The sequence below is a fragment of the Colletotrichum aenigma genome (genome assembly GCF_013390185.1).
Source record: "Colletotrichum aenigma strain Cg56 chromosome Unknown KSG_Cg56_contig02, whole genome shotgun sequence".
Classification (NCBI taxonomy): Eukaryota; Fungi; Ascomycota; class Sordariomycetes; order Glomerellales; family Glomerellaceae; genus Colletotrichum; species Colletotrichum aenigma.
This window is the reverse complement of record NW_023500908.1, coordinates 4,079,297-4,094,382: the sequence shown is the minus strand read 5'-3', so window position 1 is coordinate 4,094,382 and position 15,086 is coordinate 4,079,297. Positions and strand designations below refer to the sequence as shown.

The 15,086-nt window shown below is 53.5% G+C and overlaps 4 protein-coding genes across 4 annotated transcripts; 3 read left to right on the top strand and 1 right to left on the bottom strand.

Moving 5' to 3' along the window:
- Positions 1-1,498: 1,498 nt before the first annotated feature.
- On the top strand, positions 1,499-2,683 carry CHS7 (Chitin synthase export chaperone; the record flags this gene model as incomplete). The annotated part of the gene is made up of 5 exons (XM_037318406.1): positions 1,499-1,528; positions 1,620-1,655; positions 1,728-1,909; positions 1,985-2,078; positions 2,135-2,683. 5 exons carry the CDS (start codon positions 1,499-1,501, stop codon positions 2,681-2,683), a joined length of 891 nt encoding a protein of 296 aa, XP_037184207.1.
- Positions 2,684-4,061: 1,378 nt separating this feature from the next.
- On the top strand, positions 4,062-5,589 carry ssl1 (General transcription and DNA repair factor IIH subunit ssl1; the record flags this gene model as incomplete). Its single annotated transcript, XM_037318405.1, has 2 exons — positions 4,062-4,636; positions 4,698-5,589. 2 exons carry the CDS (start codon positions 4,062-4,064, stop codon positions 5,587-5,589), a joined length of 1,467 nt encoding a protein of 488 aa, XP_037184208.1.
- A 2,546-nt stretch (positions 5,590-8,135) lies between these two features.
- On the top strand, positions 8,136-8,930 carry Ttc36 (Tetratricopeptide repeat protein 36; the record flags this gene model as incomplete). The annotated part of the gene is made up of 1 exon (XM_037318404.1): positions 8,136-8,930. The coding sequence occupies one exon, from the start codon at positions 8,136-8,138 to the stop codon at positions 8,928-8,930; it is 795 nt and encodes a 264-aa protein (XP_037184199.1).
- Positions 8,931-11,579: 2,649 nt separating this feature from the next.
- CGCA056_v003146 (putative sugar phosphate/phosphate translocator) lies at positions 11,580-13,023 on the bottom strand (the record flags this gene model as incomplete). The annotated part of the gene is made up of 5 exons (XM_037318403.1): positions 11,580-11,954; positions 12,008-12,415; positions 12,466-12,689; positions 12,745-12,812; positions 12,887-13,023. 5 exons carry the CDS (start codon positions 13,021-13,023, stop codon positions 11,580-11,582), a joined length of 1,212 nt encoding a protein of 403 aa, XP_037184200.1.
- Between the last annotated feature and the right edge of the window lie 2,063 nt (positions 13,024-15,086).

Genomic DNA, 15,086 nt, shown 5'->3' with positions numbered 1-15,086 from the left:
GGACGAGCATCGTCTTTTGCAGCACCTTAATTGCACCGTTGCCCCTACCAGCGCCAGTCACAGATCCATGATGAGCGATAGACGGCAGAACACAGTACCGATATAAAAAGAGCACGGGAAGAAGGGAAGAGTACACACTACTTTCCAGGGCTAGCGGCGCATCAACGATATCCTTGAGTTTTGCCGGGAGACAGACACGGGGCGCGACGACAGCAGAGAGAGGAGTTCAAGAGGAAGAGGAGAACAGCACCAAAGAGAGAGGGAGAAAAAAAAAAAAAAAAAAGGGAAGAAGCTTCACACAGGGTTCACAGGGTCGCCGGGGTCGCCAAATTACACTTTTGGGAAAGACCCCACCAATCGTGTTCGCATGCTTGGAAGGCCGTCGTCCCAAAGATGCATCGTCCAATCATGACGCGTGCAGCCGCTCGTCGGGAGCGCCAGTAGGTCTAGCGTCATCAGGCGGGGGATCCGTTTTATTACCCTCGTCTCTTTCCAGTTTGATGCGCCATGCCCTGTATCTTGGGGCACGTACCATGTCGCAACGTGCCTGCCCACCCTCCTCCGCGTCTTTCCATGTCTCTCTCACCCTCTCATCCTCCTCGTGAATCTTCTACGGCTGAGGTCAATTGCTCGTCGCATGGCAGGGCGTCGAAGGTTGCAAGGGCAGGCCCCTCGGCCAGTCGCTCCAGTCCCTGTTCCTGCCTTAGCATCCCGGCGCTGTTACTGGAAGAGAACCCGTACCACGACCAGGTGTTCCAAAGGCCTCCACTCCCTACCAAGTTCCAAGGTTGGCTTATATTGTCCCGCTGCCCACTGCGGCCGCTTTTACTGTTCTTTCCTGCGCCTTTTCCGTCCCGTCCTTTGCGCCTGCTGCACCCGGTTTGCATACCTCTGCCTGTCCGTCTTGGACCACCACTGAAGTGCACTCGCCACTACTTCGCGTTTACCGTCGCCTTCGCAACATCGACCCAACACCCCCGCCCATCCGCCTTGCGTTGTATCGGGCTCGTCTAGGACTCTTGCTTACCCTCTACTTTCATCGACGGCTTGGTAAAAGGCAGAACGAGGGAGAAAGAGAGAGAGAGCGCACCGCGAGTGTCGTGTTAAGAGGGGGAAAGTCGTCGCATCGCCTTGAAGTGAAGAATTTAATACGGGACTGCGAAACCAGGAAGAATCCACAACCACCACTACCACCACCGACCACCCAACAGTACAAAGACTGAATCAACATTCCTCAGATATCTTTTTATACAATCCTGGAGGATCGGGCTGCACTGCGACCGACGTTACCATTTGCCGTTCTCGACCTCGTCCGACGCTTCATGACCAAGTTTGCAACACAGCCCTAATACTAGCTCCAAAAGCCGCCTCATCGAAACATCGAAGCCACTGTTTGACCGCAACGCGACTCGGTCGGCGAACCGTTGTGTCGAAAGGAAAACAAAGTTCAAATCACTGGCATTTCAGCCTTTGAACCCAGCCGCAAACGTCCATCACAATGGGTTCGACACAATTCGGCAACTTCTATGTAGGTTCCGTCCATTGAATGATAGCTTTCTGCCGGGCATGGTGGCATTTTGAACAGTCTGACTTCCCGCTTATGCTGACCATTTCCACAGAACTTTTGCCGGGATTCAACGCTGCCCGTCTGCAATGTGTGTAGTACCACAGCTTGTGCCTCCATCCCTGACACGGCGTGCGTTGACAGTCTGACACGACATGTTTAGGTGCTTTCCGACAATCACAGCCAGGACGGACCATGGGGCGGTTGCCAATTGACAGGAATTCCTCTTAGTGGCGGTCACAAGCTGGGCAACCTAGGCTCTATTTTGCTTTGCTTCATCGCCATCCTCACGGCTGGTTATTTGTATTTCAGATCAGAGCGGAAAAAGGCTGCTGTCGGCCGGAGGTAAGCTTCCAGCAGCGTTTGCGCATCGCGCTTGTGCTCCGTTTTGGCAACCAAAAGTACTGATTTACCACTTAGGGAAATGCAACTGTTCCTGGTCGCATTTGGTATCCTACAACTATGCGAGATTTTCACCGTTGGAGACTTTCCTCTGGCTGATAATGTTCGAATCGTAAGTGTTACGGCCAAATCTTCTACGGTGAGGTGCGTAAGCTAACACATGCCAAGGCATTCACTGGCATTCACATTGGCATGATAATTGCGGCCACTTGGATATTAATGCTCAATGCTGTTGTTGGCTACCAGATCGTCGACGATGGAACCCCGTTGTCTATGGGTCTCATCCTTGGTTCCGCCTTCATACTCTTCGGCGGCACGTTATACATCACACTCGACACTGGTTTCCACTGGACCGGATACTGGGACTCGTCTTATCAGTCGCCCCCCAACCGCCACATTGCTCTCTACATTCTGTATCAATTGGCACCTCTCGTCTTTCTCGTCGCCTTCTTCGTTCTTGAGGCCATACTCGTCGTTCGCATCCTCGGCGAGATGCGACCTATGATCTACCTGACGGCTGCCTTGTTGCTATTCGCCATCGGCCAAATCTTCAACTACGTTGTCAGCTCCCATATCTGCAACGGCACTTCGGGCAAGATTGACGGCGCCCTCTTCGAAACGCTCTTCACCCTTTTGGCCGTCGTGACGGTGTGGATCTTCTGGTCCAGCATCACCGAAGACGACTGGCCAATGCCTGTCGGAAACGCATACCCTTAGAGCAGAGATAAGGGACACTCATTGACAGGTCAAGAAGGAGCCGAGGGCCTCGAGCTTCATCGCCATCTTCCTAATGGAAAATACGAACTGTGTTGAGAGAGGGGCCCGGCATAGATGGGCCTTAACGATGTTATAGCAACCCGACGGTCACTCACCCCAATGACAATGCCCACCACGGATATTGCGACTCGAAGATTGCCTCAGAATCCCGCCGCATCTCAGCCTACCAACTAAGATATCCATAGCTCTCTGGCGTCGAGGCGGGGACCAGGCACGTTGGTGGTTCCCAAAGTTCGGGAGACAACGCACCGAAGGAACTATTGGGAAACGACAGCACAAGATCAGACCGCGATACGGTCATGATCATGGAGAGACAACCCATCGGGTTCTTGGGCACACTTTTCCAGACACTCTTTCACGAATGACCATTGAGGGCAGACTATTCGCACGATCATTTGATTTGAAGGCATGAGACACGCATGGCGGTTTGGTTTTTTTTTTTTTTTTATTCGATTCCCCAACCATCGACGGAGTTTGGACACAGTGCTAGGCAGATCGGCTGCCTGATGCGCTGCCATGAGAGTAGTGAACGGCGTCTTCTCGAGCTGCGTGCGAAGATGGCAGTAGGGTGGTTGTAAAAGTGGTTTCCCCTAGTCTTGCTTGGATGTATAATGACGGACGCCCCCCCGCCTGTCGATTACTGTACAGCGCATGGCCTTTGATATTTTACGCAGTTATACCCTGACGAAGCGACTAATGTATAAGAGGTCGAATGATTGAATTGACATATTGAAGCATGTCGGAACACTTTCCATGTTAGACCGGGAGTGACTTGTGACGATGTCGTTTGCACTATCTACTTTGTAGATGGAAGCCCCGTCGACGAAGATTGGCACCTAGGAATCATTACGTGCCTAATTCCGGCAGCAGTGGGCAGACAACACAAGAGACCTATAATAGGCGCAGATGCAAAGCAGTAGAAGAATGATTACGGATGCGAAGGAAAACACTGAATTCACTAGTGGTTTAAATCACGTCTCTGCTGAGGGTCGCCAACATGGAATGGAATTCGGGTATGTGAAGCAAGCTGGCAAGGGTCGTGCACCAGGCCAGCTTTTATTGGCTGTTGGGGTCAGCACAGGGACTAGACTACGAGGCTGCGATCTTCTCCGCTACAGCCTTGCGACCCTGTTTGCTCATTCATCCAACAACGACAACTCGCGAAAAAGTGCAGCATTCGTACTCGCCTTTCAAACAAACGCTAGGATCGACCCCGAAATCTCTATGAGAATAACCAATACAAATCCACTAGCTCACACGCACCCCGAAACGACCCAAACATCTCTCCGTCTAGCGATCCCGACCGACGCCACTTATCATGGCCGACTCCGACGGCGAGTACGTCGAGGACATGTCCGATGACGATCTCCACGATCATCGAGTAACCAACGGCAACGGCGCAGGCGGAAAATCCGGGAAAGCGCGTGGCAAGAAAGGCAAGAGTGGGCACTCCAAGGCGCGGTGGGAGGACGTCAAGCGCAGCTGGGAGGAAGTTACAGAGGGCGCCGACGGCAGCCTGGCGGTTGGTGCAAGTCTTGAGGCTGAAAAGAGAAGGAGGTTGCTCAAAGATACGACGCCGCTCCAGCGAGGAATTATTCGGCATTTGGTACTCGTATTGGACATGTCATTCGCCATGACAGAGAAGGATATGCTACCCAATCGCTACCGCGTCACTTGGGCATACGCGGCAGATTTCGTCAAAGAGTACTTCGAGCAGAACCCTATCTCTCAACTTGGAATCATTGGGATGCGAGATGGTGTTGCTCTTAGAATCAGCGACATGAGTGGCAACCCCACCGACCACCTTGAGAAGCTTAAGTCCTTCGAGGGGCAAGACCCATCAGGCAACCCCAGCTTACAGAACGCCCTTGAGATGTGTCGCGGTGCACTTTTGTACGTGCAAACTCCTCCCGCTCTTCTGTTTTGGAACATCCACTGACTGGCTGAATCATAGTCACGCCCCTTCGCATGGCACCCGCGAGGTGCTCGTGGTTTTTGGCGCTCTGCTCTCCTCCGATCCTGCTGACATTCACGAAACGATATCTTCTCTTATAACCGATCGCATCCGCGTCTCTGTCGTCGGTCTTGCCGCGCAGGTTGCCATCTGTGCCGAGCTTTGCAGCCGGACAAACTCTGGTGATGACACTCAGTATAGTGTTTGTATGAACGATGCCCACTTCAGAGATCTACTCCTCGCTGCCACCACCCCGCCCGTCACCCGCACCGCTGCGCAGAGCACTGCATCCTTGCTCATGATGGGTTTTCCATCAAGAACACTCGTTCGGGGTGAAGCCACCGCCATTTGCGCTTGCCACAACAAGCCCGCTCGTGAAGGCTACCTCTGCACTCGTTGCAGCACCCGTGTGTGTCGTCTACCCATCGAATGCCCAGCGTGCGGTCTGACACTAATCTTATCCACCCACCTCGCTCGCTCGTACCATCATCTATTCCCACTTCGAAACTGGGTCGAGGTACCCTGGGCCAAGGCCGGAAGTTCCAAGGCCTGCTACTCCTGTCTCACGGCCTTCCCAGAACCGCCTAGGGCCTCCAAGAAGAGGGACAAGGAAAAAGCGAACGACAATGACGGGGTGACTACAACAGCGCCAATGGCTCCGACCCCAGTGGCACCATCTGAGCTAAAAGGGGTCAGCGAAAGCGGTCGATATGCCTGCACTGTGTGCAACAGCCACTTCTGCATCGACTGCGATGTATACGCTCATGAGGTTATCCATAATTGCCCCGGCTGTCAAAGTGGAACCCGTGGAGCGAGGATGGATGATGTTATTGCGACCAATGGAGTACATGAGTATCAGATAAACGGGACGGCAATGGCTGTCGACGCATGAGAAGGTATCACGATAGTACTTGAGGATTGGCACAGGATACGAGAGAACGGATGAAGGTGCAACGGATACGATCCGGCAAAGATTTAATAATAAGCCTATACCACTTTGCTTAGCTGATGAAGAAATGCCATCACCTCCTTATTTGTGGATTTCAGTCCTAGCGGCTCGAAATAATCCCCTGCCTTGTTGTGCTGCGACAGGCAGGGTGTTCCGCGCCAACGCAGCATGCTTTACAAGTTGCCACGCTCGGCCTGCTCGCGCTCAATTGCTTCGAACAGACTTTTGAAGTTACCGGCGCCGAAGCCCTCAAAGTGGTTGCGCTGAATGATCTCAATGAAGACAGTAGGCCGATCCATCAGCGGCTTGGTGAATAATTGCAATAGGTAGCCCTGCTCGTCGTAGTCGATGAGAATGTTGAGGGCCTCGATGGTGGCCAGGTCCTCTTTGAGCTCCCAGTTACGTTTCTCCGTCTTGAGTCGATGGCGCATGGTATCGTAATATGTGGAAGGAACGGCGATGAACTCTACACCGCGGGCACGCATTGCTGACACGGTTTCGATGATGTTCGGAGTAAGTAGGGCAATGTGTTGCACACCTGGCCCCGAATTGAACACGACGTATTCCTCAATTTGCGATTTCTTCTTGCCGGGAGCCGGCTCGTTGATGGGCATTTTGACGAGGTTGTTGGCTGACGACATTACGATGGAGTTCAAAGCGGAGAATTCTGTGCAAATCTGAGAGTCGTCCACAGACCAGAAGCGGTGGAAGGAAAGGCATTGCTCATAAAAGGCACACGCTGTGACCATTTCATTCCAGGACTGGTTGCTTGCCAACGCAGTGGTCGATGCGGGCCAAGGGGGCCACAGGTAGGGTAATGGAGGAAGTCGATGGCTTTGCGGCGCGGAAGCCAGGAAGGAATGGTCCCTTGTAGTTACCCCTAGAAATAAGGGTGTGGGTGGTATCGCCGTAGGTGCAGATGACGGCCGTCAACACATCGCCATGGTCAGGGTCGGCAAGGACGATAGGGGGCTGGATCGACTGAGCGCCTTCCTGGACAGCTTTGTTGTACACGCCCTCGACGTTGTCGACCGCAAAAGCGACGTCCTTCACGGCGTCGCCATGCTTTTCGAGGTGGGCATGAATCTCACGCAGGAGCTTGCGCTCCGCGTCAGAGATGGGCTCATCCTCGGGCAGGTGGGCGGAAGACCTCACGGGGGATGTGAAGACGAAGCGGACGTCGTTGTTGGCGATGGCGTATGATGAGATGTACCTGCTGCCAGTCTCGAGTCCCTTGTACGCGACGGTCTTGAACCCAAAGAGGTTATTGTAGTAAGAAGCAGCCTGCTTCGCATTGCCCACCCACCAGGTTACGTGGTCGTAGCCCCGGAAGTTGGGCGGCGGATGCTGCACTGCAAGGCCATCGCCGAGGTCAGTCGATGCCGGATAGGCGGCGGTCTGTAGCGGGGAGTCTGTGATTGCAGAAGGGGACATTGACACTCAGCAGTTTTCGGGGGGGAGGAGACCTAATGTCACGAGTGTAAATATGAATGGATGCTGATTCGTGTGATGAGATCTTCTGAATCGATCCTATGTTGGCAACGGACGTCGGTGTGAGGGAGCGAAAGGGAATGGATTTGGTTGTGCCTGGCACACCGTCTTCCATATAAGTACTTGGAAACAGGGTATATTTGATGAACCTTAAACAGTATCCCAAGGACGGACTTCCGCTCACAAGCACCGGGATATTGTGTTGCCTTGCATTCCACGGCGCATACTGGGCGGCTCCAAATGCAGCAAATCCAACGCCTGTTAGTGGCTAGTTTCGGGGTCGGGTCTCCTCTGATACAATGTCTGACCCGGCACACATTCGTGCTGGGCGTCATCCTGGTCTCGCCTCGATCCTTAGCAGATGGTGCCGAAAGTGGAAGGAGAGGTTGGCGGCGGGTTGAGCAGAACCGTGCATGTTGAGATGTAATCGCGAGCGGAAACTCGCCGGCCGAGCAGATGGCCGTGGTCAGCCGAGATAAGCCGTCCCTGGCCGGACCATGGGCGCGGCGCGGCTTGACGATCCCCACCATGCTTCGGATGCTCCAGGCTATGCCCGCTATCCCAACTGGTACTTGCCTCCTTGCCCAAGAACAAAGGATGTCAGAGCTGTAGCAATCGCAGCCGCTGTTTCCGTCACTCTCTGGTAAACCGAGGGATGGTACAATGTGTGTGTGCGTGCGGGCGCGCGTTACCCACTACAAATGACGGCATTGCTTATCGCTTCTCCTTTGAAACCCTTCCATAGCCGTTAGTGTGCGGAATGTTCAGACGCGCTTCGGTTACCCGCTGCATCCGCTCCAGCAACATTGTCTGATAAGTCTCCTAGAGTCGCCGCGCAAATTGTCAAGTATTTCCAGTGCGCGGTTCAAAAACAGTCGGCCATTCGGAGAACCCTCTCCCAATAACAGGTTATCAACTTATTCTGAGCCAGCCCTCCAAGAGAAAGACGAACGGCATACTTCGGGATTGATAGCTACCTTTCAACAAATACCGAAACCATGGCGGTCGTGGGATTGAGCCAGCACGACGTCAATGTGCTCGACAAGATCAAAGATCCTGAATCCGATCCCTCAGCCAACATCCTGCTCGATCCGTCGCTTCCTCGCGACCCTCAAATCACCGACACATCCGTCTACGAGCGTGTCATCCAGAAAGAGAGGGAGATTGTCCTGTCTATGCAGCAGCTGGAGCTCCAATTGGCTGGCTTGAGACCAAAGACGGCGATTGAGCCAGTCCAGGAGTACAGGGCCCTCTTATCGAAGCTGGAGGGTTTCATCTCCGAGTACCCCAACTATGCCAGCGCCAGAAACAACCGTGTGCAGGCACTTCGACGCCTTTATGGGGACACATTGCTACTGGCAGAGGCGCCTGCAACCAGTCAGCGGCTTGTTGAGCATCCTGACGTTGCTGAAATGAGCCTCCAAGCCAAGGTCGCCCTGGAAGACATTGAGAGATCCATCGTGCTTCTGACACCCCGTACAATTTACGGCGCCATGTCGCCCCAAGCGGCTAAGACCTTGTCTCTTGCCTATACACAGCGAGCAGCCATATACCACATGACCGCAAAGCTGGTGCCCCGCTTCAAGGTGCGAGTGGATGAGGAAAGACGTGAGAGTAACTGGAGCAAACTTGAATTCGAAGAGGCGGCGTCGCGCGACTTTGCTTTGGGCGGCAGGTATGGGAATGACATAGCCAAAGGTTTGGCAGTCAGCACAAACCCAACGGCGAAGCTGTGTGGCCAGATGGTCCGAGAGGCGATGAAGAAGGAGTACGGCCCTTCATTCGGTTATTAAAGATACACAGATATAGACCGCGAGAGACCGCGTCTCCATGAACCATGTTGTACTGCTGTGCATCGCGTTTTTTCCCTTGAGCTCTCGTCGTGATATGCAGAAATCCAGATTCAAGAGGAAAACTTTGAGGTTCTTATTCGCCTGTGTGACACATGCTCGGGTCAGTCCAGTCCACGAAGAGAGGCCGAAGCTATTTTATTCAGCAGTACGGAATAACATGCCTCTGGGCAGCGGCGATAGTCTCCTGAGTCGTCCTGCCTTTATCTTTTTCCTCACGATTGATTCGCGTGGCAGCAGCACCAAGACCAATGACCAGTGCGAAGACGGGGTCTGCGACCTTTGAGATAATATAGGCTGGAGGGGCGGCCATTGTGTGCAAGAAGGGATCGCCTTGAGCTTTAGTGTGGAAAGAGTGCGAGTAGAAATGTAGTATGTCGTCGTTATCGAGCCTCGGGAACTGGTGCGAACAACGCCGACCCGAGGCGCCCTGCCCAGGTACCTACCTACCTACTTAGGTATTGCCTTACAGAGACAGCACAGACGCTCGGACACGATAGCGGCGGGTGGGGTGGGACGGGACAGCCTGAAGGAAGAGGCTTGGTAGTCACATGATTAAGCACGTGCCTTTAGGTCGAAAATCACCCACACGTCGCAGTCGAAATTTCAATTTCGCGCTACAACGAACATTTCGTAGGCAAGCGGTCCGTCGACAATCTCACCTCAGCACGCCCAAAGCCCCGACAACGCAGGTCACCATGAAGTTCCTTAAGGTCGGCAGAGTCGCCATCATCACCCACGGCCGCTACGCCGGCAAGAAGGTACGAACTCAGTCGAATATCTGCGAGCAGCGCACGCAATCCCTCCTGTCGAGGGGGATGGAAATTTCACGTCGCCGGACGAAGATACGAGGTACTGGGTGGGGGATGTGCATCGCGAAGACGAAACGAAAGAGGAGGACTGCGATCGATCAAAGTTCATTCGACGACCCCGACGACGACGCTGAAATTTCCAATACCGCCCGACTGGGAGAAATTGCTGTTCAACGTGGATACGAGACCAGACAGTACTGACGTCCGATTTATTTTTAGGTCGTCATCATCCAGCCTGTCGACTCCGGCAACAAGGCTCACCCCTTCGGCCACGCCCTCGTCGCCGGAATCGAGCGCTACCCTTCTAAGATCACCCGCCGCATGTCCAAGACCCGCCAAGAGAAGCGCAACAAGATCAAGCCCTTCGTCAAGCTTGTCAACTACAACCACTTGATGCCCACTCGCTACACTCTTGAGCTTGAGGGCCTCAAGGGCGTCGTCTCCAACGACACCTTCAAGGAGGTCACCCAGCGTGAGGACGCCAAGAAGACGGTGAAGAAGGTTCTGGAGGAGCGTTACACGAGCGGCAAGAACAGATGGTTCTTCACGCCTCTGAGTATGTGATACCTTACCGTCCGTCAAGGGCATTGTGCATGGCATCGCCTCGGTTCAAGGGTGACAAATGCGCATGAGCACCTAGCTAACTCGCAATAGGATTTTAAAAAGGGAATCCGTTTCTGCAATCGTCAACAGGTCGGGGAGTTGGGCTGGCTTGTAAAGAGCATCAATTGGCATCTGAGGTCCTCGGTTTAAGGGCTCCCAATGAGAAACCATTGAAATCAAGACATTTGCCTGTGATACCTCCAAAAGTGTGGATTGAGTTACTGTGACCGAAGAGAGTGATAGAAAGGTCTTTGATGACTGATGGGCACAATTCAGCCCTCGGCCGTGGGAGACGGCCACGATCAATGAAAATGAACACCTCATGCAAGCCAAATTCAGTCTCTCATCGTTCGTGAATGGGGTTCATCACGCACTTGGCAACCGATCCCACTGTCTCGGTAGCTCAAGGTCGACCTCTCGTGTGTTCCAATGGTTTGCAGCAAGCCGCGGCATGAGCACGGCGAAAGCTTGCATAGGCTTGATGCAAGACGGGATTTTGGGTACAGCTCCATGCCATATTTAACGGAGCAGCATTCGCCGTAGAATATCGAACCCCTTCAAAGAGGCCACCTCAGCATGACTGTGCTGAAGCAACCACACATACTTTGTGTGGCCCTACCGTCTCTGCAGTCGTCGTCACCATCTCTTATCATCATCTTCAACGTCGTGGCTATTTCTACCTTGTACTTTTATTGACTCTATGAGCTTTTGAGTGCAAACCAAAAGTGGGGGAAAATCAGCAGTCGGTTTACAACACTCCAACTTGGGCTTCTTAATGCATACCACCAGCATATTGCGCCTCGGCATGCACACTGCATCATGTAGATGCCCTAGACATTTTGGTTCAAGTTTTTGTATCATTGCGTACGTACATGTCTATATCCTTCGCCGTCTAGAGTACATCAGATTAGAACTTCATGATGCGACCCATGCAACCTAGACCCTCTGCGCTCTGCGCCTTTGCTCTATAGCTGTACACGGGGTAGTTTCCCAAACAAACGTTCCGATCTCCTCCGGATTAAAAAGAAATGGGGTCAATGGGCGCAGGATGAAGAGAAGCTCGTAATATGTACTCTGAACAGGGTAATTTCGTCGCGGAAGAGAATCTGGTATCGTCACATCTCTACGCTTACAAGTAGGAAATCGTAGGCCAAGGAAATTGCGTCTATCCTGTAGCCTATGCCCTGCTGCTGCCGAAATGGCTGTTGACTTCGTTGATCAGGTTGTGGGGGTCGTACTCGGGAGCGTATGTGGGTGCCAGGCCCCCAAGCAGCGTGAAGAGGACGAAAGCAGAGAGCACGATGATGCTAAGCTTGCGCAAGATGGGCTTGCGCTGGCCGAAGTCGGCCCACTGGCGGCCGGCCTCGCCCATGTAGCCCTTGATTTGCTCGTAGCCGAGCTTGTAGTAGACCATGCCTCCAAGGGCGATGCTGTAGCCGAAGAACTGCAAACCAGTAACCTGCGTGCCCCAAATCATCATTGACGCAACGACGAGCATTACGTCCTTGAGAACACCGCAGAGGGTCAGGACCAAAGAAGAGGTCTTGCCGATCTGTTGACTATGGTAAGCACGTGAATGTTTCCTTGCTGTGCACAAACACTTACCAAGAAAACGACGGAAACGTTCAACAAGAAGGCACAGAGTCCGTTCAGGAAGAAGGTGAAGAGTCCGACGTTGTAGACCTGTTCCATGCTGACCTTGGGAATTTCCCATACGAGGGCAACAGCCAAGTTCATGACAGCACAGACGGGAGCGAAGTAGTAGACAGACACGAGGGGGTCCATCTTGAAGTCGGCAGAGCTGAGCAGGCGCTGGACCATGGTGAGCCGCAGGGCCTCGAAGATGACACCACCAATCTGGTAAATGACACCGATCCAAACGAACTTAATCTCTCCCATCGAGGCAATAATGACACCGACAACGATGATGGAGACGTTAAGGAAAACCTTGAGGTTGGGCTGGGAGACACCGAGGGCCCATCCAGACAACAGAACGGCGACGGGTGTGGTGGCCTATGATTGTTAGCGGTTGGGTGTTGAATGTCGGGTCATGGAGTTCCTACTTTGAGCATTTGGATGAAGGCAACAGAGAGATACAGGTAGGTCAGGTTGCCACATATCAAGCTCAAGCTGAAGAACACGCCAATAGGCACGATGGCCCGCATGTAGACACGACCAGTCATCTTAACCGACTTGCGTCCGTCGAGAACAGTAGTCCAGCGCGCGAGAATCTGGGTCATAATGGTCGCGAAGGTCAAGTGGTAGGTCGTCAGGATAACCGGGTAACCTGTGCTCGATTAGCCTTGTCGGCGGTGATCGCTTGTCAGAGGAATCTGGCTTACGGAAATTGAGGGTGTCGAGAATCCATTTGTTGAAGAGAATAACGGAGGAGGACAGAGAGATCCAGACGCTGGGATTCCAAGTCAGCAAAACTTTGCGAAGGGCCACTACTTTGAACTAAGCAATTATTTGGTTCCTTCTTACATGACGTATAGCGCAGGGTGAATGGCAGCCTTGGGAGGCTGGGACTTCTCAAGGTCTGGGTTCGTCGTGGGCAAGATAGAGCCGTTTTCTCCACGAGGGACCTCACCCGAGACGCGCGTCTTCTCGTCGGCGCCCATTGTGTCGGTACGGTGATGCGGTGTGGTGGGAGAGAGGACACGGTGATGAGGAGGACGTCTGAGGCTAAGATGGAGGGTCGAGGGTGGTGAAGGTGGTGAGGGCGGTGATGTTGGTGTTGGCGGAGCAATTTGATACAGCTCAGATGCCCCCCCCCCAAAAAAAAAGGACAGGACGCGCAAAACGAGAGCGAGCGAGCGGACGGGACGGCCAAGCACTCGTTAAAGGTGTCGTGGGGTAGCGACAGGTACTTTAACAATATGCAATTCGGGGGTCCCAGGGGTAAATGGTAACAGACACCGGTTTCTGGCCTGAGCCGCGACTAAACCTTGGCTAAGCACGGCTTTGGGTTGCAACTGGTGGTAGCTAGGGAAGAATCGAAGAAGGTAACCAGAAGAGAAGGCTTTGGTAGTGCGGGACTCTGAGGGATCGAGTTTAAAAAGGAGGCTGCTTGAGGGTGAAGAGGTTTTTTTTCCCCCTTCGCCTTGGTTCGCCTCTACGTGTTTGGTCCTTGTCCTCCGGGAAGGGGAGAGGGGGGGAAAGGAGGAGAGTGGGAGGGGTGTGTGGGAGGCTTAGTCGGGGTTGGTGCAGGTGCAGCAAGATAGATACCTATGTGTCGGCAATTATTAAAATAAAATAAAAATAAAAAGTACCACCCAGGAAGAAGAGGGGAAGGGAAGGGGGACGAGAGGGACAATCATTCCTTTACCCTTCCTGCCTGCTTGTGAGGTACCTGCACTCGAACTGATTGACCAGGTTCTGGGATAGCTGGGAAGAGGCGACCTTCTCCTGTTGCTCTGGCAGAGAACACGGTCTGGTTCTGGAAATTGAGGTTCACGTTGACGCGATGAAGCCCGCCCAATCCAGGATGCGACAGACAATGGACCCAGTAGAGGCACCTGCCGACCTGCATCGATGCACAGTCACCGATACTTGACGGAGTGGGCCCTGAGAGCCCCCGACAGGCCGCAAGTATTGCCAGCCGGAGCGCTGGCCGAATGTATCTGGTACATGAGCCACTCTGAGGGGACCACCGTGGTACGCCACCCTCTCAGGGGCTGCAATGGGCCTAATATTAGTGCTGCCAATCTTGGATAGGGGCCGCAAATCAAGCTCTGCCTGCCCACCCACGTTCTGGTCCTTGGCATTTCACCACCTCTTCATCTACAGTCCCACTAAGTCAACCCCCCGTGATATTACTTTACATGATAAAACACAGGAACTTGGAAGGTCGGAAGAACATGGACGCTCATCGACCCCTCTGCGCCTTTCGCATAGATGTCTTTGATGACTGGATGGTAGCAGCGGCCCGCACATGTGGTTTCGCCTCTCAAAGGAGCCTCTCCCCGGCGTCGCCTCGCCTCATGTCGCCGCGGCTGTGGACGTGAACGTGGCATGGTTGAACAATGCCTGCATCGGCAAACAAACAGAGCCCGGCCCAAGAAATTGCCTTCCACCTCGTGCGGCTGGTAATGTTGTCTATTCTCCCAATCTCTCTAGCCTGACAGAGATCCCGTTTCGTTCCCGGCCGAGCCAGGTCTTATCGAGATCCATGGCCGTCAAATACCTACCTATCCGTATCACCAGCAAACGGCCGAACAAAAATAAGCTAGAAGGGCCAGCGAAGAAAAGAAACCCTCGCCCGTAATTGCTCCGAACCTATTTTGGCTACATTCGAGCTGCTGCAGCTGTGGCAAGACTAACGCAAGGTGCGGACTCAATCAACTCCAGACCTGCGCTTGCTTTGCCTACTGGTTACAGGGAGTCGCTGTGGCGGCAAGGAGAGTTAATCTGATGCTCGCGGCCGAGGTTGAGGCTCGCCGTACCTTACCTGTGACTGGCAATTCTCCAATTTCATGACAGACAATGACAGGCCGTCCCAGTGGCATTCATGATCGCCAGCGACTCCCACGAGTCGTGACTGGGTGGGACCCTTGACGTCCTGCCTGCCTGATATCAACGCCAGCCAAATGCGAGGTGCTGATTATGATGCTGAAGCTCCTTCGACGAGACCCTTCCTTTGCGGACCGATTCCGTGAGGCATCTGGCTGAACGCGTCGATAGT